General features: G+C 39.6%; 2 protein-coding genes across 4 annotated transcripts; both read right to left on the bottom strand.

Annotated features, from left to right (window-relative positions):
• Positions 1-759: 759 nt before the first annotated feature.
• Positions 760-11,326, bottom strand: LOC101172237 (haloacid dehalogenase-like hydrolase domain-containing 5). Of its 2 annotated transcripts, XM_004068888.5 has the most exons (9): positions 8,135-11,326; positions 7,014-7,205; positions 6,719-6,831; positions 6,441-6,534; positions 6,146-6,179; positions 4,064-4,238; positions 3,817-3,993; positions 1,716-1,884; positions 760-1,127 (listed from the first exon to the last, which is right to left on the bottom strand). In XM_004068888.5, the coding sequence occupies exons 1-9, from the start codon at positions 8,189-8,191 to the stop codon at positions 939-941; spliced, it is 1,200 nt and encodes a 399-aa protein (XP_004068936.1). In that variant the 5' UTR covers positions 8,192-11,326; the 3' UTR covers positions 760-938. The 2 variants fall into 2 exon arrangements, with proteins under 2 accessions (XP_004068936.1, XP_011473467.1); XM_011475165.4 differs by lacking the exon at positions 8,135-11,326 and having other exon boundaries at positions 7,014-7,464.
• A 1,005-nt stretch (positions 11,327-12,331) lies between these two features.
• On the bottom strand, positions 12,332-18,813 carry LOC111947425 (golgin subfamily A member 7-like). Of its 2 annotated transcripts, none has more exons than XM_078947463.1 (6): positions 17,825-18,813; positions 15,308-15,430; positions 15,081-15,233; positions 14,911-15,012; positions 13,432-13,491; positions 12,332-13,230 (listed from the first exon to the last, which is right to left on the bottom strand). In XM_078947463.1, exons 1-5 carry the CDS (start codon positions 17,852-17,854, stop codon positions 13,444-13,446), a joined length of 456 nt encoding a protein of 151 aa, XP_078803589.1. In that variant the 5' UTR covers positions 17,855-18,813; the 3' UTR covers positions 12,332-13,230; positions 13,432-13,443. The 2 variants fall into 2 exon arrangements, with proteins under 2 accessions (XP_078803589.1, XP_078803590.1); XM_078947464.1 differs by lacking the exon at positions 17,825-18,813 and adding an exon at positions 15,825-15,965.
• Between the last annotated feature and the right edge of the window lie 347 nt (positions 18,814-19,160).

Below are 19,160 nucleotides of genomic sequence, written 5' to 3'. Positions count from 1 at the left end.
ATTTCTTTACTCAAACTGGGATGAATCAGGAGTAGACAAAAATATGCTGTGTGAAAAAGCCTTTAGTTGTTACGTAAAAGCTAGATTTGGCGGGCCACAAGCTCCCTGCTCTGCTCCATTCCGATGCATCCACTTGAAGACAAATAGATCCCTGGGTGTCTTCGTTCTCCTCATCTCAACCTAAGTTTGGCTCAAAACTGTACGGCTAAAAAGCTTCAATATTGCTCACCGTTTTTGTTGCACCGCTAATATAGGTTGGGGTTGTGAGGGGTTGTTAGCTAGCTGGAGAGAATGTAAACAAAGTTATGATGGGAAATGAGGGAAGGCTCACGCTGTGCAGACATTCCCACCCACAACTCAGAGGCAAATTTCAGATGAAATTCCTGCCGCTATGCAGAAACTGTCCTAGAAAATGACTTTTTTTTAAAATTTTACCTAAAAACAGCATAATTCTAATTAAAAAAATGTTGGGAACGCTTTTACAATAGAAAAAATTTGACTTTCTGCTTGATGCTGATCAATAAAAAACAAATCTAGTCTGGTCAGTTTTTCCAAAGAGGCCAAAACTTGATGCTTCAAGGCCCCAAAATTAATCAATGTGCGGCCCACAAAGAAATAAGTTATCTTTAACAAAACCCTTGGTATCCTCACCGGTAACTTAGAACTAAAGAAGCATTTAGGATGCAAGGCTAAAATATTTTTTTTATAATAGTGATCATAGCTATATAATAATATCAGTCAGAAATAGACAGAGCAAACTCAGATTATACTTGTTTATTTACAGCGAGGTTTGAAACTGTTTATTTTTCATGGTCTGCAGTAACCCATCAATAGCTGACATTCAAACTGAGCTCACTTGCTGCAGAACTCCACATAGAGATTCACCATCAAGTGGGAGTCAGACATTTATCTCCTTCAGCCCAGATGTAAGACAGGTATCAAGCATCAGAGCTCTCCTGCTGTAGCATAAAGTCAACAGCAGCCTCCACATCCTCCACCACCCGACTTGGCTCCAACAGATCCCGGTCCAAGACCAAGTCTCTTTGACCATGGAACACCATTTCTGTGATGCTACTGTTCTGGTCGCTAGGCAATGGGGAGTGAGGGTTATAAACACCCGTGCACACCTGAAAAAAAGGTAAGAAATCACTTTCAATGGCAGAATTGCAGTTTTTTGAAGTCACACGAGTCACTTGAGTGTTGGTCTAGTTTTACTGGAATCCATTTATTTTTGTTGTGACTGTGGTTTACTGGGTTTCTAAGAATATTTGACACTGACATCTAGACACTATGAGCATGATTATTTTTTTTCACTTTAATAATTTTGACATGTGGATCTTTAAATATTCTAGAACCTTTCGTTTATGTGGGAAATGTCTGTTAAAAATGAAAAACTCAGCATATTTTTGTGATGTCTTTAAAAATAAATTACAACTTCAGAAGACATAATGATTCAACAGAAAAGAAAACAAAATACCAACATTAAATGAAAGACACCAGCCACACTGAGCGACCCCAAGTGATGGTGCTGTTCGAATGTACTTCATTGCTTTTTGGTGTGATGCTGGACATTATAAACGTCCTCACTATGGCCTCATCTGTTCAAATTGCATTGTTTCAGAACTGCTGTGGGCCGTTGAGGTGCAGATTTGTATAGCCCCTTAGTGCTTTAAGGTTGTTCTCAGACAGAAGATGTAGAAAGAGTGTCTACCAACCAGTATGGAGCGACACTCAGTAGCAGACACCGGCTCCTGCTCTTCCATGGTTATGGGGCCCCCTGTTCCCAGGGCAACACGTTTGGCTCCACTTTTCATGGCCTCGGGCTGCTGACTCAGGTAGCGGTTGTATAGATTGGCACCATAGACGTCTGTCATCAGATTGTCACTGCACAAGAAATGAGTGCTACAATTTGTTTTGTGTTGGTTATTTCAGAACCTCGAAGTCATCACAGGTCAGTGTACATGAGTCAAATCAGTTTATTGATAGCATCTAAGCTATTTTTTCAGGCATTGTTACACATGTGGTTAAAGGCTGCTCTATCATTATATCACAACTGGCCCCATGGAAGAGTGTCCACCCTGAGACTGGGAGATGTTGGTTGAGTATTCAAGATAAGATAAGATAAGATATTCCTCTATTAGTGGGGAAATTTCCTTATTGTGGCAGCAGTACAGGAATAGAGAGCAGTATGTAAAAGAAAAAGACTATGGAGTAAGTATAAACACCTATATACACAATATACACACATACATTCCAAAATATTGCACAGGATGATCATATGATCGGTTATTGCACAGGGTACGCTCTTGAAAATAGATAAAGAATAGATAGAATAGATAAATAGATAAATGGTTACAGCGTAACCAGGAGCTGCCGCAACAGGCTGCCACTCGAGCGGCGCCTAACACCCAACTAGTCTGTTTAACAACAGATCTCATTGAAGTGACCACTTCCAATGAAAAACCTATGTAAACGTGCGTATATGCATGTTTCGGGCTTCAGCATTCAAAACCCCCACTTTACGTGTTGCTACAAACGTTTTTAAGTCTGTTTTGGGCTCATCGTAAAAAAAAACACACAGCCACTGAACGCACAATGAAAGGTTAAACCAGTTGAACTCTTACCAATCAGGGACTCAGATTGGGTGGCATCCTTTTTAATTAATGGAAGTGACAACCTTTTAAAAATTGATCATGTATTAATCATAGCAGTTTATACCCAGATGGAATTATATGACATCAAGTCTTTCAAATATCGGAACAGAGCTGTGATAGAAAAAGCCTGGAGCAAGATTTGTGAGATTTGCACTGCTTTGACTTTTTGTACCAGGCCTGTGAGCCTGTGAGTGCATGTGCTAGTATCAGGTTCAATTCAATTCAATTTTATTTGTATAGCCCAAAATCACAACAACAGTCGTCTCGATGGGCTTCGAAGTAAAACATGAACTTAAAAGGATCACGAATACAAAGAGTTCAATAGGAAAATACTAAAATGAACTAATAAACTGACTATGCTATACTGGCATCCCTGCCCTTAGACCCCCCTTCGCGGTAAGGAAAAACTCCCAAAAAAAACGGATTCCGGAAAAAACGAAGAAATCAGGTAGTGACAGTCCAGCTTCAACACCATATGTTTAACCCTTGTGCTATCTTAAATTACCCCACCCTTACATTGACGTGTTATTCCTACCATTACAAAGGTGGATAAAGGTAGAAAGATTTCATGTAATCCATGGACACCAGTGAAGATCACAAATCATTGAAGAAAAAAAGTTCAGCGCACTGTCTAGTGGGTCTAGATGACTCAACTCCCAATGTTATAGTGCCTAGGATAGCACAAGGGTTACAGTGTGTCCAGAAACCCGTGTTGTGTATGAAGGTGTGTATGTAGCAAAAGGGTGGATGTAATTCATCCGTTAGTTCTTGCTTGAGTAAGGCTGGGCTGCAGCTCATCATTCCCCCAGAGGATGAGTTTAATTTTGTTGTTGTTTACCTTTCAGAAAATCCATTCAGGGGTCACACATTTTTACTGGTGGTTTGGCAGAGATTCTCACACTTTCCTGCCACAATTCTGTATTTTATCCGGGCTGGGAACCCTCACAGGGGACCCAGACTTGGGCCCCCTTGTGGCTACGTAGTTAGGCAGTAGCGCCAAAGGTCTTGCCCAAGGATACTGGATGAGGCTCATGATGCCCTCTGGATATCGAACGCTGATGTCACATGTACCAGTCCTGCATTTAACTCACTGAATAAGTATAATGAAGAGCAAATAGATCTCATTCAAGTGTGACAAGTAGTGGGATTTTAACTCTTTTACCCGACTGCATAAATGATGGAGAGCTTGCGGTTGTGGTTCTGTGTTCGCAGCAGCCGCTCAGCATACTGATACGTGAGCAGACTGGGTTTTCCCAGCAGGGCCTCATACTGCAACTCTCGACCGGTGAGCTTCCTGTAAACCGCCTCCAGACACAGCAGGAACATCCCATGACCAAACCTGCAACAGCACATGGGGTCACCACTGGATATGCACTGAGGTTCACATCCCTCCGCTGTGTTCTTGTTACCGTGGCGATGGGGCCTCTGCCATCCAAAGCAGGTCCGTGTTGCAGGCGAGGATGGGCAGCTGAGTGGGAGGCTGGGGGTCATGAGCACTGCCGGGACTCCCTTCAGTCAAAAGGACGTCAACCAGAAGCTGCAGGTTGGTCTCCCATCGGACCGGCTCTCCAAACAGGATGATGGCTGCGGCAACACATAGTCAGCAGGCACGACACTGAGAACAAATGTTATCAACCATCTCCACTGATGGTTGTAGTTTGTCTCTAAAGAAACAAAAAGGACGTCAAAACACAAATAAATATTTCCCTCGATGCTGTATACGACGGTTGTTTTTACTGAAAGAGAGAATGTGGATGGCTCAACATTCACCAGCTCTGCCAACAGGAAAGTCAAAAAGTGATAGATAATGTGGAGGAGTGTCTGCCTTGAGACAGAGATGTCGTTTCGAATCTTCAGTCAGACTTTCAAATTTGTTCCCAGTCTTTCACTGAAACTTATCAGTTGCAGGTAAATATGGGAATCAAACAAGTAAATGTTTCCTTGATTGATTACAGCTTACTGTGTCATTTTGATTCACTCATAGTGATTATATTCTCCTCCATTAAAGGCAATGTATTATTTTTTTTAGCTGGTTACTAATCTCTGCTTCTGTCTATTTTATTCCTTTTACCTTTTGTCTTAATTATTAATTTATACAAGCCAATTGAGATGACTATGGTTGTAATATTGGGCTATGTGAATAAAATTGAATTGAATTAATTCCAGTGTTTTCCTCAGAGGAATCCTCCACACCAGTGATCAAGCCTCCTCAGTGAACAGAGTTGTTTCAGTGGGATCTCCCGGGTCTGGCTCTCTGCTTTGATCGAGGAGATCCCCAAAATATTGTTTCCTCATTTCAGCATCAAGCCAGATTTCTTCTTTGCATCTCATTTATGAATTATTTTATGCCTTATAATGTTTTTGCATTGAGGATGGGGGGTATTCTGTGCGTTTCAAAAGTTTTGTGTGTGCAAAGGTCTTTGTTTTTGCCTTTGGTTTTTAGGTTGATAAATGTTTTTACTATGTAAAGCGTTACGTCTGTATGAAAAGTGCTTTATAAATAAAGTTTGATTTGATTCCCTGAGAGAAGGGTCCAATGTGTGTAACACATTTTACACAATAATTGTTTTAACAATAAGTTTAGATCATTCCAAGGTTGCTGTTTTTGTAGTTCAGCATGTCTGGAATTTAATTGGTGATTTAATATGACTGAATGGTAATAATTTGGTCAATAACAATATCTGTTCTTCCTACTTACGGAGTTCAACCCTTGACACCTGAAATTATTTTCTGCTATGAAAAAAAATTCCTACTTTTTTTGCTTTCAAGTTAAATTAAGGTAATTTTGAAGCCAAAGTGGCTTGATGCATAAAAGTCACTTTGTGATGTTTTTTGTAGACTTTGACTTTTTATGTTTCTAAAATCAGAAAGCCTCAGAGTAGGGTACTGTAAAGAAAGCCATCCATGCATTTATCTTGTGATTTTTCTGCTGTAATTGTTCTTATCAGGCCGATCCTTGACTTATCTTTAAAAATCTGCAATCCGAAATTAAAATTAACATTAGAAAAAACAAACATAATATTTGATGTTTCTTTTCTGAGATGGCAAAAGCAAGAACTCAATCCACTTTGAACTTCTGAAAACACATTAAAACTGTAAAAGATGGTTCTAAATAAATTCACAAAGTGAGTATTCCATCAACAAATTTAAGAGAAGGCAAAAAAAATCTAATTTCTTTTGTGGTAAAAGAGATAATAATCCCTAACCTGTGCCTTTTTAAAGTGATCAGTCTCTGGAGCTTGTAGAAAAGGGTCAATGTTCAGCTGATCAACAGACTGAATATTCTGAACATTTAAATCCACATCAGCATTTGACAGGCGGTTAGAAATAATTTAAGGTACTCTGGTAATCTCTGGAAATCAGTCATTTTGGTTGCTGGTAAAATAAGTCAATTTGGAGTGTAGTTGACACTTGGAAAGCACAAGTCTTTGTGAGTCTGATGTAAAATGAAGTGAAGGATGAACCATCTGTTCTTAGCATCATTGATTTACCTTGTATCTGGGGCAGATCTTCCAGAGGAGATAGCTAAAAGAAAAAAAGAAGAGTACACAGTCAGATACTGGTCCTCATTTAAACCATTCAGGCTGACTTCAAAACAACAAGTAGGACGACCAACCGATCAAGATCCTCCTACTTTTATCTTTTTCTTTTCAGCGACCAAATGGCGTTACAAATGTATTTGGATCGAAAAGATCTAAACCTTGTGCTTCATAAAATGCACTTTGCTATTCTGCTCTTTATGACCTTTCATGCAGAGTCCGTAGTGTTTTACAAGGGAAGACTTACAGGGGCTGTGGGTCTTCTGTTATGGTCCACCATGTCCAGTAGGGGGTGATGTTGTGACAGCTGTTCAATGGTTACCACCTTTTGGAAGCCCAAACTGACTATTCAGTCAAGAGTCCAACATGTATCTAATCAGGGTCGCACATGAATTTAGGTGCAGACTTGTGTGCATGACTATCTGATAACCGGTTTGTCAGTGAAACCGTGAAAAGTGTTTGTGTCACCGTATTCCTGTCAATTCAGAAGCTTCAGTCAGGAGACCAGAGTAGCAACAAGGATACGATTGGGCGATGCTGGTCACTGGTCCCTGTCCTGACACCAGCACACACTTGTTGTGGAAGGTCTTCATGATGTTTAGAGGACTGTGGGACAGAACAACCTGCTCAGGTGAAACCTGTGAAAAACACGAGGGGGGGGGGGGGGGGCTTTAACATCAAATCTAATCTCAAGAGAGTCATCAATTCAAGTTTAACAAAAAGAAAACCACAAACCAAACTGAAATCGCTTCATTTATTTATTTACCGAGGAGCAGCTTTGAGAAAACAAGTGAAACCTCCACTACTCCAACCAACCTACATGAATGTCCAGCAGGTGAGACAGCTGGCGTGCCTTGTGTAATCTCTGACAACTTCCTGCATTGGTGACAAATATGACAGGATACAGGAAGTTGTTGTTTTCATCCACAAGCTTCCTGAGAGCTCGGCGAGCGGCTGGAATCACAGTACCCCCACGGAGGAGCACACCGTCTACATCAAAGAGGACACCCACCTGAGCAGAAGAGAAGAAACAGAGACAGACAGGACGAGTGGGAGGCTGGCAGACAGTAGAGGGACTGAAGCACAGGTGAGACTTAAAGACACCTGAGAGAAAGGTAGACATTTAAGAGCTGACATGTGACGAACTGAAAATGTTATAATGTTATAGGTCGATTATGTTCAACAGCTTGCCTCAGACAGATTGATCTGGTTGGATCGTAGGAATATACAGTAAATCAACTCAGCGATTCAGTCGATTGATCGACTAATGCAAACTAAATGAAAACTAAGGGCCTCAGACACAGATATGAAACAGCTATAAAGTTAAATGTTGACATGTTCAGGTGTAACCAATAAGTATAAGGAAGACAAAGAAGTGAAAGACCGACAGAATGGTAAAGACCATCACCAAATGTGATGGAGTGTGACAAGTGAGAGACAGACAGGATAAAAAATGGAAGACACATGAAAACTGATAGATTGGTGAGACAGATGAGAGATTGATAGACAAGTAAGAGACTAAAGGACAAATCAAAGACTGGCGTATAAGTTGGATATTGACATAAAGGTGAGAGAAATTATGACAGGCTAAAAGACAAGTGAGAAACTATAGGTGAGGTACAGACAGGTAACAAAAGTGACAGACAGGTGAGAGGCTGACTGACAGGTCAAGCAAAATCTTTGTCACAATTGGATTGTGGGATATAGTCTAGTTTTGATATAAAAAAGGTCTCTTTTTGTTCTTTTAGATTTTAGTTTATCATCATTTTCTTCAGTTTATTGCTGTAGTTTACAATCTGTTGTTTGTACACATAAACATCAAACACACAATGCATGCAAAACAAAAAAGAAAGATAGAACGCGAATCAAGTAAGAAGTGAGTTAAAGTTCCCCTCAGAGTGGGTCGGCTGTCTCAGCTACATCACACACACAAACACTGACCTGTCTGCTGGTGGATGCGTGTCTGACCGCCTGCAGCAGAATGGTTCGGCACCACATAATGCCGGCGTGTCCTCCTGACTGCCGGTGGCCACTTTATGACCGCTCTCTTGTGATGTCACAAAAAGGGGCGGGGTTGTTCCAAAGTCACATTTGTTCACAATATTTGTTTCCATCAGTTCACATGAGAATTTGCAGCAGTTGGTGGAGAAGGGAGCTTGCCTTCATATCCCTTCTCCATCTCTGTCCTTCTCCTCAGGTCTTCCTGACCTCTTCAGCTTCTCAAACAAGGTAGCAGCCATCAGTCTTTAGTTCTCCCCGCTAGATGGGTCACTGTGATACTTCCAAACATTACATTATTCTCCGTATCCTGCCAGAGCAAGACACATCAAAATGCCTCTAGCATCACCTCACTGCTCTTTTTGACCAGATTGCCTTCCATCTTAAGCTATTTTCCTCACATGTACTCAACTAAATCCTCAGTTTTATGCTGTGTAAACTTGACATTTATGGCACAGCTTTATTCAGCTGCATTTCCACTGGTGTTTCACAGGGATCTGCTCTCTGCCCCCTTCTTTTCTGATCTTTAGTAATCAACTATTGTGAAAGACTGTTTGGGATCACATCTACAACAACCGTAACTTTACCATTTTCGGGGGATGTACATTTGTCCTCTTTGGGCGAACAAACACCACTTCCTCTGGATCTCTCTGTGAGGAATTGGTGGTAATCCAGTGTGTAGGGGACCAGGCGTGGTGGCACAAACGTCAACATTTAAGCAAGACTAAACCCATGGAGAAACAAAAAAGTAACACAGCAGATGACTATACAACGAAGAACTGAAAACCAGACTGTTGAATACACTGAAATCAAGAAAACTGGGATGATTGGCAACCTAAACCTGGTGTGACTGGCAGAGGGAAACCAGCAATCAGAACATGAGCAATACCAAGAACCCAACTGAAAAACCAAAGTACAGTGAACAATCCACACACTATTGTCCTGCAACTCTCTTCTGACAGGGCGACCAGCCTGCAGAATCAGATGGTCCTTTAATCAATCACAAATATCTGTTCTGTTGCACACATCAGATTCAGAGGGTTTGATTTGACACCTTCCTACCTGAAGACCCTCATCCTGGCTTCCTCAAACAAACAGCAACTGATAGTTTCTTGAAGAAACAAACCCTGAGCCAACAAACTGCTAAATTCTGGGCTCTGTAGCTTTCCATGTACATAGAAATGTTGCCTGGATCCTTAGAAGACCCTAACTTTATGTATCCACATTTCCTATAACACTCTTCATTTGTAATCCTCTTTAGATTTTAGATTAAACCATCTAGTGATTGACAGTCGGTTTGGGGCTTTCATGACCATAGAATCAAAAGGCGGATTGGTTTCCAGGTCCATGAGGGGAAAAAACATGAACATCAGCTAGAACCTATGGTGACAAAGACATGAGAGGAAAGCGATGGTGGTCAATATCTGACTGAATGAAATGGCAGCACTGGCCTCCAAACGACACGAGGACGCACCTCCAAACATAGAACAAACCACAAAACCACAAAGCTAGAATTGTAACAAATGATACTGGTGCTTCGAGAATCCACCAGCAAGCTGTCAGATGAACTTTTAAAGTTCACATAAAATCTCAGAAATGACACTCAAACAGGGAAATGACATGAAACTATGGATTTGTTCAATTATTTTTGATCCAGAATTGATCACCAGATCAGAGATCTCTGCTTTTTTTTTTGTTCTTTAGCAAAAACAAAAACACAAAAAAGATTGAGCTTTAAAAAAAATGTTCTTCAAATGCATGCCGGCAGAGTTTTGTCTGCTATTACATTCACCTCCAGCTCTCACTCCAAACCCTGACCATCATTTCAATTTCTTTTTCTCCAGGTAGACCAGGACTCCTCATCCACAAGGATGGTCTTCTTTCAGGGGCTGGCTCACACAAGTTTACACTCACGTGCACACAATGCTGCTTATAAAATGAGACTCCTCACAGGATCTCATGATAACACGTGTGGCATTCAGTCATTCATTTGCCATCACATGCTGAGAGATGCTGTCACCAATCAACCAATCGGTAATCAGCAACCATGCTGAAACCACATGATGACACCAAGATATGCTGAATGTCACACACATGAGAAAAGGTCCACAAAACGGGACTCAACTGTTCTGATGTATCAAGTGTGTGTGTGTGAAGCAAACAATTGTGTTACATATTTCAGATTTTTGTCATTTTTAGCAGTGTGTTGCTTGTCCACGATGATGACCTACAGCGAAGGGAGATCCAGAGGCTAAAGACTCCACAGTCCACCAGCAGGAGGATGAGGAGCAGAATTTGTGGAGAGAAGGTTTCCAGTGTGTGCTGTTCTGTGTTTTTTTTTTCAAGCAGAGTAAAGCTTGTGGATTATAAATCTTTCCACAAAGACTCTGGATGCTTCACCTGATCCATGTCTCTGTGATAGAGATGAATCAGTAGTGGCAGATTAGCTTAGTCTTCTGGAAACCTCGCTATTTATATTCAAATCTCTTAAAGATCCACTGATGAAAATCCTGTTTTTGGTGGATGAGATGAAGAAGCTCACCACAGATGTCAGGAGGAGGTAGCCTGCAGTGGAGCCAAACACCATCCCAACATCCAGAGGCAGAAATTCTTTGCTGCTACAAACATCTGGAGACTTTATTTGAACAACAGGCTGGATTGGATTGTGCAATACAAATGACCACAATGGAATTTAAACCTCCAGTTGTGTATTTTGTTTAAAATGTGTATTTTTCTTCCCACATATCCTTTCTATTGTCCTCAGCAGCAACAAAAAAAAAAATCTCCATTGTGGGATGGAAAATGTTTTTTTACCTGTAAAAAATGCCATTGCAACTCAGCTGATGGGTTGCATGAAAAAAAGCTGACTGAAAACAACTTTTGGAAAGTTACCTTAATTTTAGAAATTATTTGTCATTGTAAAGGAAGTACTACAAAATGAAAGTGGCATGTTTTTTTCAATATTTATTTCCAGTTGTATCAAGATGTAGGAAATGTGTTGGTTGGTGTTTTTTTTTTTGAACTCCTGATAAACGTTTTACTGTTTTGCCACTAGGCGGCAGGCACTGATCCTTCAACACAATCAGATATAACCAAGCTGGCAGTGTCCATGACTTTCAGCACTGTGGTTAGCATTAACAAACACAATGAGTCTCATTGTGATGCATGGAGTACGTTCACTTTTAACCGGGTTGAGTCTGCTCCACAGCAAACCAGGAGACAGAGAGACGTCGGGGTCACTCGGTTCATCATGTAAGGGTGACACTGCTGCAATGATTCATGGGGGTTTCGCCAAAGACAGCGGTCCAAAACACTACTGCCTGACTGAACTGTCATATTAAAACAGCAACACTAAAGCTTTATCAACACTCGCTTTAAATGACTGCAAGTCATGGAAATGATGGGCTGTTGATTTCACAATTACTCATTTCACAATTAACTTTTTGGCCACTTAAGATTAAGAACCAAAAAAAACTTTAAATCTTTAAAAAGATCAACAATCCTTAACAAACCACTTAGTTTCAAAGTGATCGACAGCATCTGTCCCAGTTGACTAAATAGTGAATTCATCAACATCAACACAGTCTAGGTTGACAGTAAACATTCTGAACAATGCATTTATGCTTTTAAGCTATTAGAAGCTTAGCAGCTTGCTGAGGTACCAGCACTGTCCAACCCTTTTCCCTGAACTACCACCCTATCTGCCAGCCATCCCTGCACTTCTTGCTGTCAATCAGAGACGAGTCAGCAAATCAGCAGAAATCAGAGCAGAGAGAACTGGGAAACAGGCATGGTGGTAGATCAAAGACAGTAAGGAGACTGAATGCTGAAAGGAGTGAAAACTTCAAGTCAACAGTTAAAAGTCAAGAGAGTTTTGGTTTGAACTGTTCAACAACCGTAATAACTCTTCGTCTGCTTATTAAAAAAAGGGTGAGTTTGTACATAGAAAACCAAAACCCTCAGTCAGATGGTCAGAAAAAATGTACACTGTGGGATGATTGTGTTTCTGAAGAATCATCAGGTCAATCAGGTCACTTTCAGGTTCAGGAAGTTATGGAGCAACTGGATAAAACTAGAAAATTTCAAACCAACACAACAGCTCTGAGTACACCCGATTACTTGTAAAAAACAAAAAACCTCTGCAAAAAGAGGAAAATGATGGTTTATTTTAGCTAACACTTGAGGCAGAATTTCTCACTATGTGACCATAACTGAATAGTAACTGGTATGTTCAACCTCCTTTTCCCTTCAGGCTTCCAGTCGTTGGTCCTCCTGGTCTCTGAGAAGGCTGACATGTTCTTCCTTCAGGTCTCAGGATGTGACGGAGGGACCACATGCTGACAGTTTTTGTGTTTAAACCAAACTCTATTAGACTGACACAACCGTCAGTCTGAGCAGCACATGGACACGCAAACACACAAAAATATCACTTGGTTTATAGTCTGTGGCAATACCTGTATATCAAAAAACATTGAGTAAAAAAAAAAAACAAATCTACAAAACCAACATGTGTGTGTGGTAACTATAGGGTTGGGTTGTTACAATCTATTTGTATCTTTAATGACAAAATTCAATATTGATCCCTAAAATCCTCAGTTGATTTTCCTTTTAAGCCATTTCTTGTCTATTTTTAGATAAAAGCAGCTTTCTGTTCATCTTTATTGGAGTTCCTAATTGTGTTAAGACATTTTCCACAGCCTAAAACACTGTGTGAAATCTTTTTTTTTATAACAAAACTGTTCTTATAAGTAACACTTTCAAACTACTGGAATCCTAGTTGAATCACATGAATCTAAATTGAAGGCTTTCAGGAATTTGGCAGTGGACCCAGCCTCGGTAGTACCCAAAGAGCGCCGTTTAGCAGAATGGCACGCTTCACAAAGCCTTGCATTTATAAAAACATGTACAAACATCCGAATAGGAAAACATGAGAGTACAAATAAATAACTGGCAAAAGTGATCAGAATAAACTGTTTACATCATTCAGGCGAAGATTTTCAGTTTTACACCGCTGGGTCAGGGAAGAGGATCATTTTAACCTGAAAGGAAAAATAAAAAACACTAAGCCATATTTAAAAATAAAGATAAAAGAAAAATGACTTTTCAAGTGATGTTACAGATGAAGTCTTAGAGAGCTAATGCCATAATACACAAGATCTGTGTTACAGAATACTATCTTTTGATGAGATATGTTTGAAGGTACATTGATTAAAAACAAAGAAATTAGACAGTTATCTTACCTCAAGATTATTTTATCTTGCAGATCCAATGTTTCTATCTTCAAAGATGGTTATTTCAACCTGAAATCTCAAGTTAAGGATAATACACCAAAGTAAAACTAATCATTAGTTTAAAACCTGCCCCTCATAACAATTTGGACATTAAAGAGTATATTTATTTATTTTATATTTAAGACTTTCCAAATATGACCCAATTCTTAAGAACTAAATGCTGCAGTTCTGCTTCCTCCACAGGAGGCTGATTTCTGAAGGAAGCTTTTTTTTTTCCTACCACAGTCTCCACAATATTAAAGGGCATATTTCATACTAAATCAACTTTTTAAACTTTTAATTGTATTATAATTTTTCCTAACAAAAAAACAACAACCCCAAGGGGGTATATTGATCGATTTACAGCTTTCTGAGTATTCCTCTAAAACCTACGCGCTGAGAACCAGTCCCTCCCAATCCACAAAAACGAGCTGACATAGACAAGGGAGAACAGCCCCTTCCAGGAAGAGTCTGTGCTGCAAGCCCCGCCCCCAGGCTAACACACACCCACCTTCTCTGCATAGCTAGCTGTAATCGACTTTTAAAACTCAAAAGTTCGGATGTTGTTTGTTTTGTTGGGCGAAACGCAGACACGGTGCCGAGGCCGACTCTAGCATTACGTCATGAAATGGGCGGAGCCCACATAGAGAGCGAAAGGCAAGTTGTCTTACTTCAAGGTAGGAAAATGAACTGCAAAAATAACTCGCTTTTCATTATAAAAATCGTTCTTATATATATTATCTATGTTTCATATGAAACTATATGAATATAGTTTCATATGAAAGGCTTAAAACGGCATGATGTGGGCCCTTTAAAGTCCAACTAGAAACGAAAAATAAGCGTATGTTTAATGTCAACAATTTTTATTTTATTAAAACTTGTGTTTTGTGGTATTCGATGCATGCTTCTTCTTGGAATTAAAAAAAGGTTGATGACGTGTAATCAATCACAAAAACTGATGGAAATTCATGCTGGCTTCATGTATTACGTGCTGCCAAAATGCACATTGTTGCACTAACCACACCCTAATTATGCAGGAATAGTCTCTAGTTGGGCAGAATCAATCCAGAACAGGAATCAATAATACAGGTAACGAATGGAGAATAGAGGAGCTTTTTGAAGAAGTAACAAGTCTGTGAGGGAGAGAATGCTTATTGTTTGTAGGGGCTAAATATCTATTTCTGCAGCATTATGCAAATACATAAACATAAAATACAAAATATGAAAGAAATACACGATTGTGTACTAAAAAACTGACATTTTTGTAAATATCTACAATAATTTGATCTATTTGTTATTAACAACAAATAAATACAGGATTTAAATGACTTTAATAGTCTTCCAGTCAGTTAAACATGTTCATATTTAGAAGAATTTAAAGAATAGATGTTTGCTCAAAGGACTAAAAGTTTGCAGGAAACCTTTACTCATCGAGTAAACAGAGGATACGACTCTGAGGCCTCTCTCGATGGGGTCAGTCAGCAGCAAGCCTCTAGGAGCATAGATCTTCTCATTCTGGTCTCTGATATATCTAGCAATCTTCTTTAACACCTGTATATAAAGTCATGCATTACAAAATGTTGAAACAACAATATGAGGATTGAAATTAGTAGTTGTACCTTCTCATAGTGCGTCTCCATGCAGAGGAAGACCGTGTAGGCAGTTAGACAAGCCAGGCAGCCTTCCAGATACGAGCTTCCCCCGAGTTTCTCTGCTTCGGCATACAGGTTGTTTAAAGTCTGGATGGTTTCCTCAAATTGCTGCTTGTCGAGCTGAAACCACAGGACACGTGTTTATATGTTTATCTCTAAACAAGCCTGAAAAAGATGGCGAAAAGTGGACACACCCTCGACTCCAGCTCGGATGGAAATTTGGTCTGGAACTTGCATATGGTTCCCGAGCTGTAGTCTCTCTGAATAAACACCTTGGAGGACACAGCTGGCCGCTGGAAGTCTTGTAAGCTGTGTGTCTGATGACACAAACGAAAAACACTCAGATATAGCAACACAACAACAGAACAACGGTGTCGGAAAATGCACTTTCCTGAATACAATATACACAAAAACAGAAAATGCAGCGTATTATAATCAATAATCATCAATATTCAAAACACTTAAAATGAATATTCACAAATATTATAAACTAGTAATGATAAGAAATCTTGAAATATAAATGTTGATCACCGTAATGCTAAAACGCAGTATGCTAATAACATGTTAGCTTACATTTGTGGACTAATCCAGCGCTCAAATCATAACCAATATTTTTGCCGATATTCTCCCAAATCCATGATCAGGTCTAATATATTTATATTTTCACCTTGACATCGTGATTTTATACCGATTTTAAACTTCAAAACCCACCTCGGCCATGGCAGACGTTGGATCTATAGCTGCTATCCGACAACAACTTCCGGTACACTACTTCACAATAAAAGCACTCAACACTGACTGAAGATTTACATTTGTTTAAACGTGGTTTCTACTTTACAGTCAAAATCTAGAATTTTTTTAGGGTTTTTACCGAAAACCACCTACCTTAAATTAGATTAACTACTTTTAGATAGATACTCCTTAAATTAGATTTAAAATAACAGAGAGAAAAAGAAAATGCTTTGTCTTGCTAAGCAAGAACGCAGATATTTTAACGGGTAAAAGTAAACTGGAAATGTATACCGTCTAGTTGTTGAAAAATAAATGTCTGTTCTGAATATTTTCTTTATTAAAACTATGATCAGAATAAAAACGCAAAGTTTGATTCACCTGTTGGTACGACGGAGTTTTAGGGCCACGGTGAGGAAAAAAAATTCTGGCCAACGTGGCGAGATTAAAGTCGTCATGTCGACTTTAATCTCGTCATGACGAGAAAAAACTCGACACAAAGTTTCGAGAAAAAACTCGTCTTGTCGAGATTAAAGTCGAAATAAAGTTTCGAGATTAAAGTCGCAATGTTGCGCGCGAGCAAAAAAACTCATAAATTTACGAGATTATTGTGGAAGTGAGCAGCACGCAGAGCAGCAGGTGAACGCCGCGCAGCAGCAGAGCAGACCGACTAAACTCAGTTGAACAGGTGAGCTGAATGTTTATTGATAACGTTCCAAATGTCTGGAAGCTCATTTGTTTGATTTACAAGTTATTAAAGGTTTATTTATTGATGGTTGGTTTGCAGGATCACTGCAGCCCGATGAAGCCGTCATCGGTTGTCCCTGCAGCTGTTTGCTTGAATCCTTTCTTCCTCCACCAAAGACAAGACTCTATGTTTGTGTGATGCTTCCGTCTGAGGAGGAGAAGCCCTGTTTGCCTTTTTCAACGTTGTAATGCTAATATAACAGACTATTTTCATTCATCTTTGTTTTTTAATGATCAAACGGGTCGCTTCATCTGCAGGAGGGGGCGTATGTAACACTGTTTACTTCCTCATTGGTGATCGGATGACAGATTCATGACGTAATGTGACAGATGAACTTCAGGTTATGTTATGTGAATGATAAGGAGAATAAAGGCTGCAGCGATCCTCTACACCCAAACGTGTCTCTGAGCTTCTTATTTTACATATGAAAGTCCGCTTTACCGACACCGAACCCCGGAAAGACTGCTACACTGAAAATAATCTGATTTTGAGTCGCCAAAATACTCAGTATCTCTGTTTTAAACCTATAACCCGGAAATAAAGCTTCACAAAAGGCTCCACATATTTCATCTTCAAGCGATGCTCCGATAAACAGACAACTTCGGGGTTTTCTCCTTGTTAATCTATGACTTTTTTCCCGTAAATTTACGAGTTTTTATCTCCTAATAAAACTTCTTTTTTTTGGTGGCCATAAAACTCTGTCGTAAACTCTTAAATACAAAGCCACTAGCTCACTAACATTAGCCATAACACTGAATATTCCTGAAAGACGCAGCTTCACTGCTGTCGCGCAACATTGCGACTTTAATCTCGAAACTTTATATCGACTTTTATCTCGACAAGACGAGTTTTTTCTCGAAACTTTGTGTCGAGTTTTTCTCGTCATGACGAGATTAAAGTCGACATGACGATTTTAATCTCGTCATGTTGGCCAGAATTTTTTTTCCTCCCCGTGGCCCTAAAACTCCGTATGTTGGGATTTGCTTCTAAGGATAAAAAAGAATGTAGTGTTACAACCCCAACCCTGGTGGTATACACCTATTCCCACTCTTAATCAATCAGACTGCAACTTTTTCACCATGGCCAAGACTAAATTGCTGTTAAAGGACACCAGGGACACGATTGTACACCTCAACAAGACTGGGATGAACCAATCAGCAGCCTGGTGAGAAGAAATCAACTGTTGGAGCAATTATTAGAAAATGGAAGAAATACAAAATCGCTGACAATCTACCTCTACCTGGGATTCCATCCAAGATGTCATAATGGATAATGGGGTATAATGGATCTTGAGAACAGTGAGGAAACATCCTTGAACTACAAAGGAGAAATAATCAAGGACTTGAAGAGCGCTGGGACCACAGTATGCATGGTTACTATAGTAACGCACAACATTGCAGCGCTCCAAGGGTCCTCCTGCTTAGGCCAGCACATGTCCAGGCCCGTCCAAAGGTGTCCAGAAACCATCTAGATCAGGTGTGTCAAACTCATTTTCACCTAGCACATCAGTATAATGGTTGTCCTCAAAGGGCCAGATATGACTTGTTCATGTAACTAAATGTAATGAAAAATAAATGTAACAACTCCTTAATGTTAAACGTCTCATTTTTTATTTATTATAACTTTTTGAAGTGACAATTACAGTTGCATAGAAGTTGGTGAGATTTGGGGTGAAACTTCCGTCCATCAGTCAGAGCATTAGGGATGAAATGTGCCTGAATCTTCCAGCATCACCCAGATAATGAAGGGGATACAAAGCATTTCAAGCTTCTGGAGAGGTCTTGCCCATCTCTGGACCTCAATCCAACAGAGAATCTGTGGAGAGACTTGAAGTCTGTGTTGCCTAGCAACAGCCCCAAGGCATCCCAGCTCTTGAGATCGGCACAGAATATTGGACCAAAGGAGCAGCTACAATGTTTTCAAACCTGGTGAAGACCTACAGGAACCATTTGACCTTTCACTGAAAACCAGGATTACAAAATTAAGCTGAACTTTTTCTTTTGACAGAATCCTCATTTTCAGAGCCCTTAAATTTTAAAATCAGATTCAGGTTTTCTACTTTTTTCCTTTACATATTTTCAGTGTTGCTACATCAATGATGATCATTACATCTTTTCGAAATTAGTGAAACTTGCACAAGTATTTGTTCTAGTCTATTGTGAGAAGAGTAGATAGCAGTTTTAAATGTAGGGCTTTATATAAAACAAAATGTTTAACTATAACCTCCAACCACTCTATTATGGTTTAACACCTAAAATTATTAAAAATAATCTGAATTTACATTTCTGGATAAGTTTAACCCAAAAGAACTACTTAAGAGCACTATAGGGTTTGTCCTTTTGTAGAGCGGTCCAAATCTTCATAGTGGAAAAACCAGTGCTCACTAGATCAGAGAATATAGACTACAATGCACGGGGAAAGAAAGTGTACATTTTTTAGAAATCATCCAAAATTTAACCACCAGGAGACAGTGGATTTAGTTTCAGAAAATGATCACATTAATATTTTACTTTGGGAAATCCGACATATTTTCTGCCTTATATTTAAAAAGGTCGTGTCCATGGCATCCA

Source organism: Oryzias latipes, chromosome 5 (assembly GCF_053564925.1).
Source record: "Oryzias latipes strain Hd-rR chromosome 5, Olatipes_Hd-rR_3.1".
Classification (NCBI taxonomy): domain Eukaryota; kingdom Metazoa; phylum Chordata; class Actinopteri; order Beloniformes; family Adrianichthyidae; genus Oryzias; species Oryzias latipes.
The sequence above is the reverse complement of the archived record's forward strand: the minus strand, read 5'-3'. Positions and strand labels throughout refer to the sequence as shown.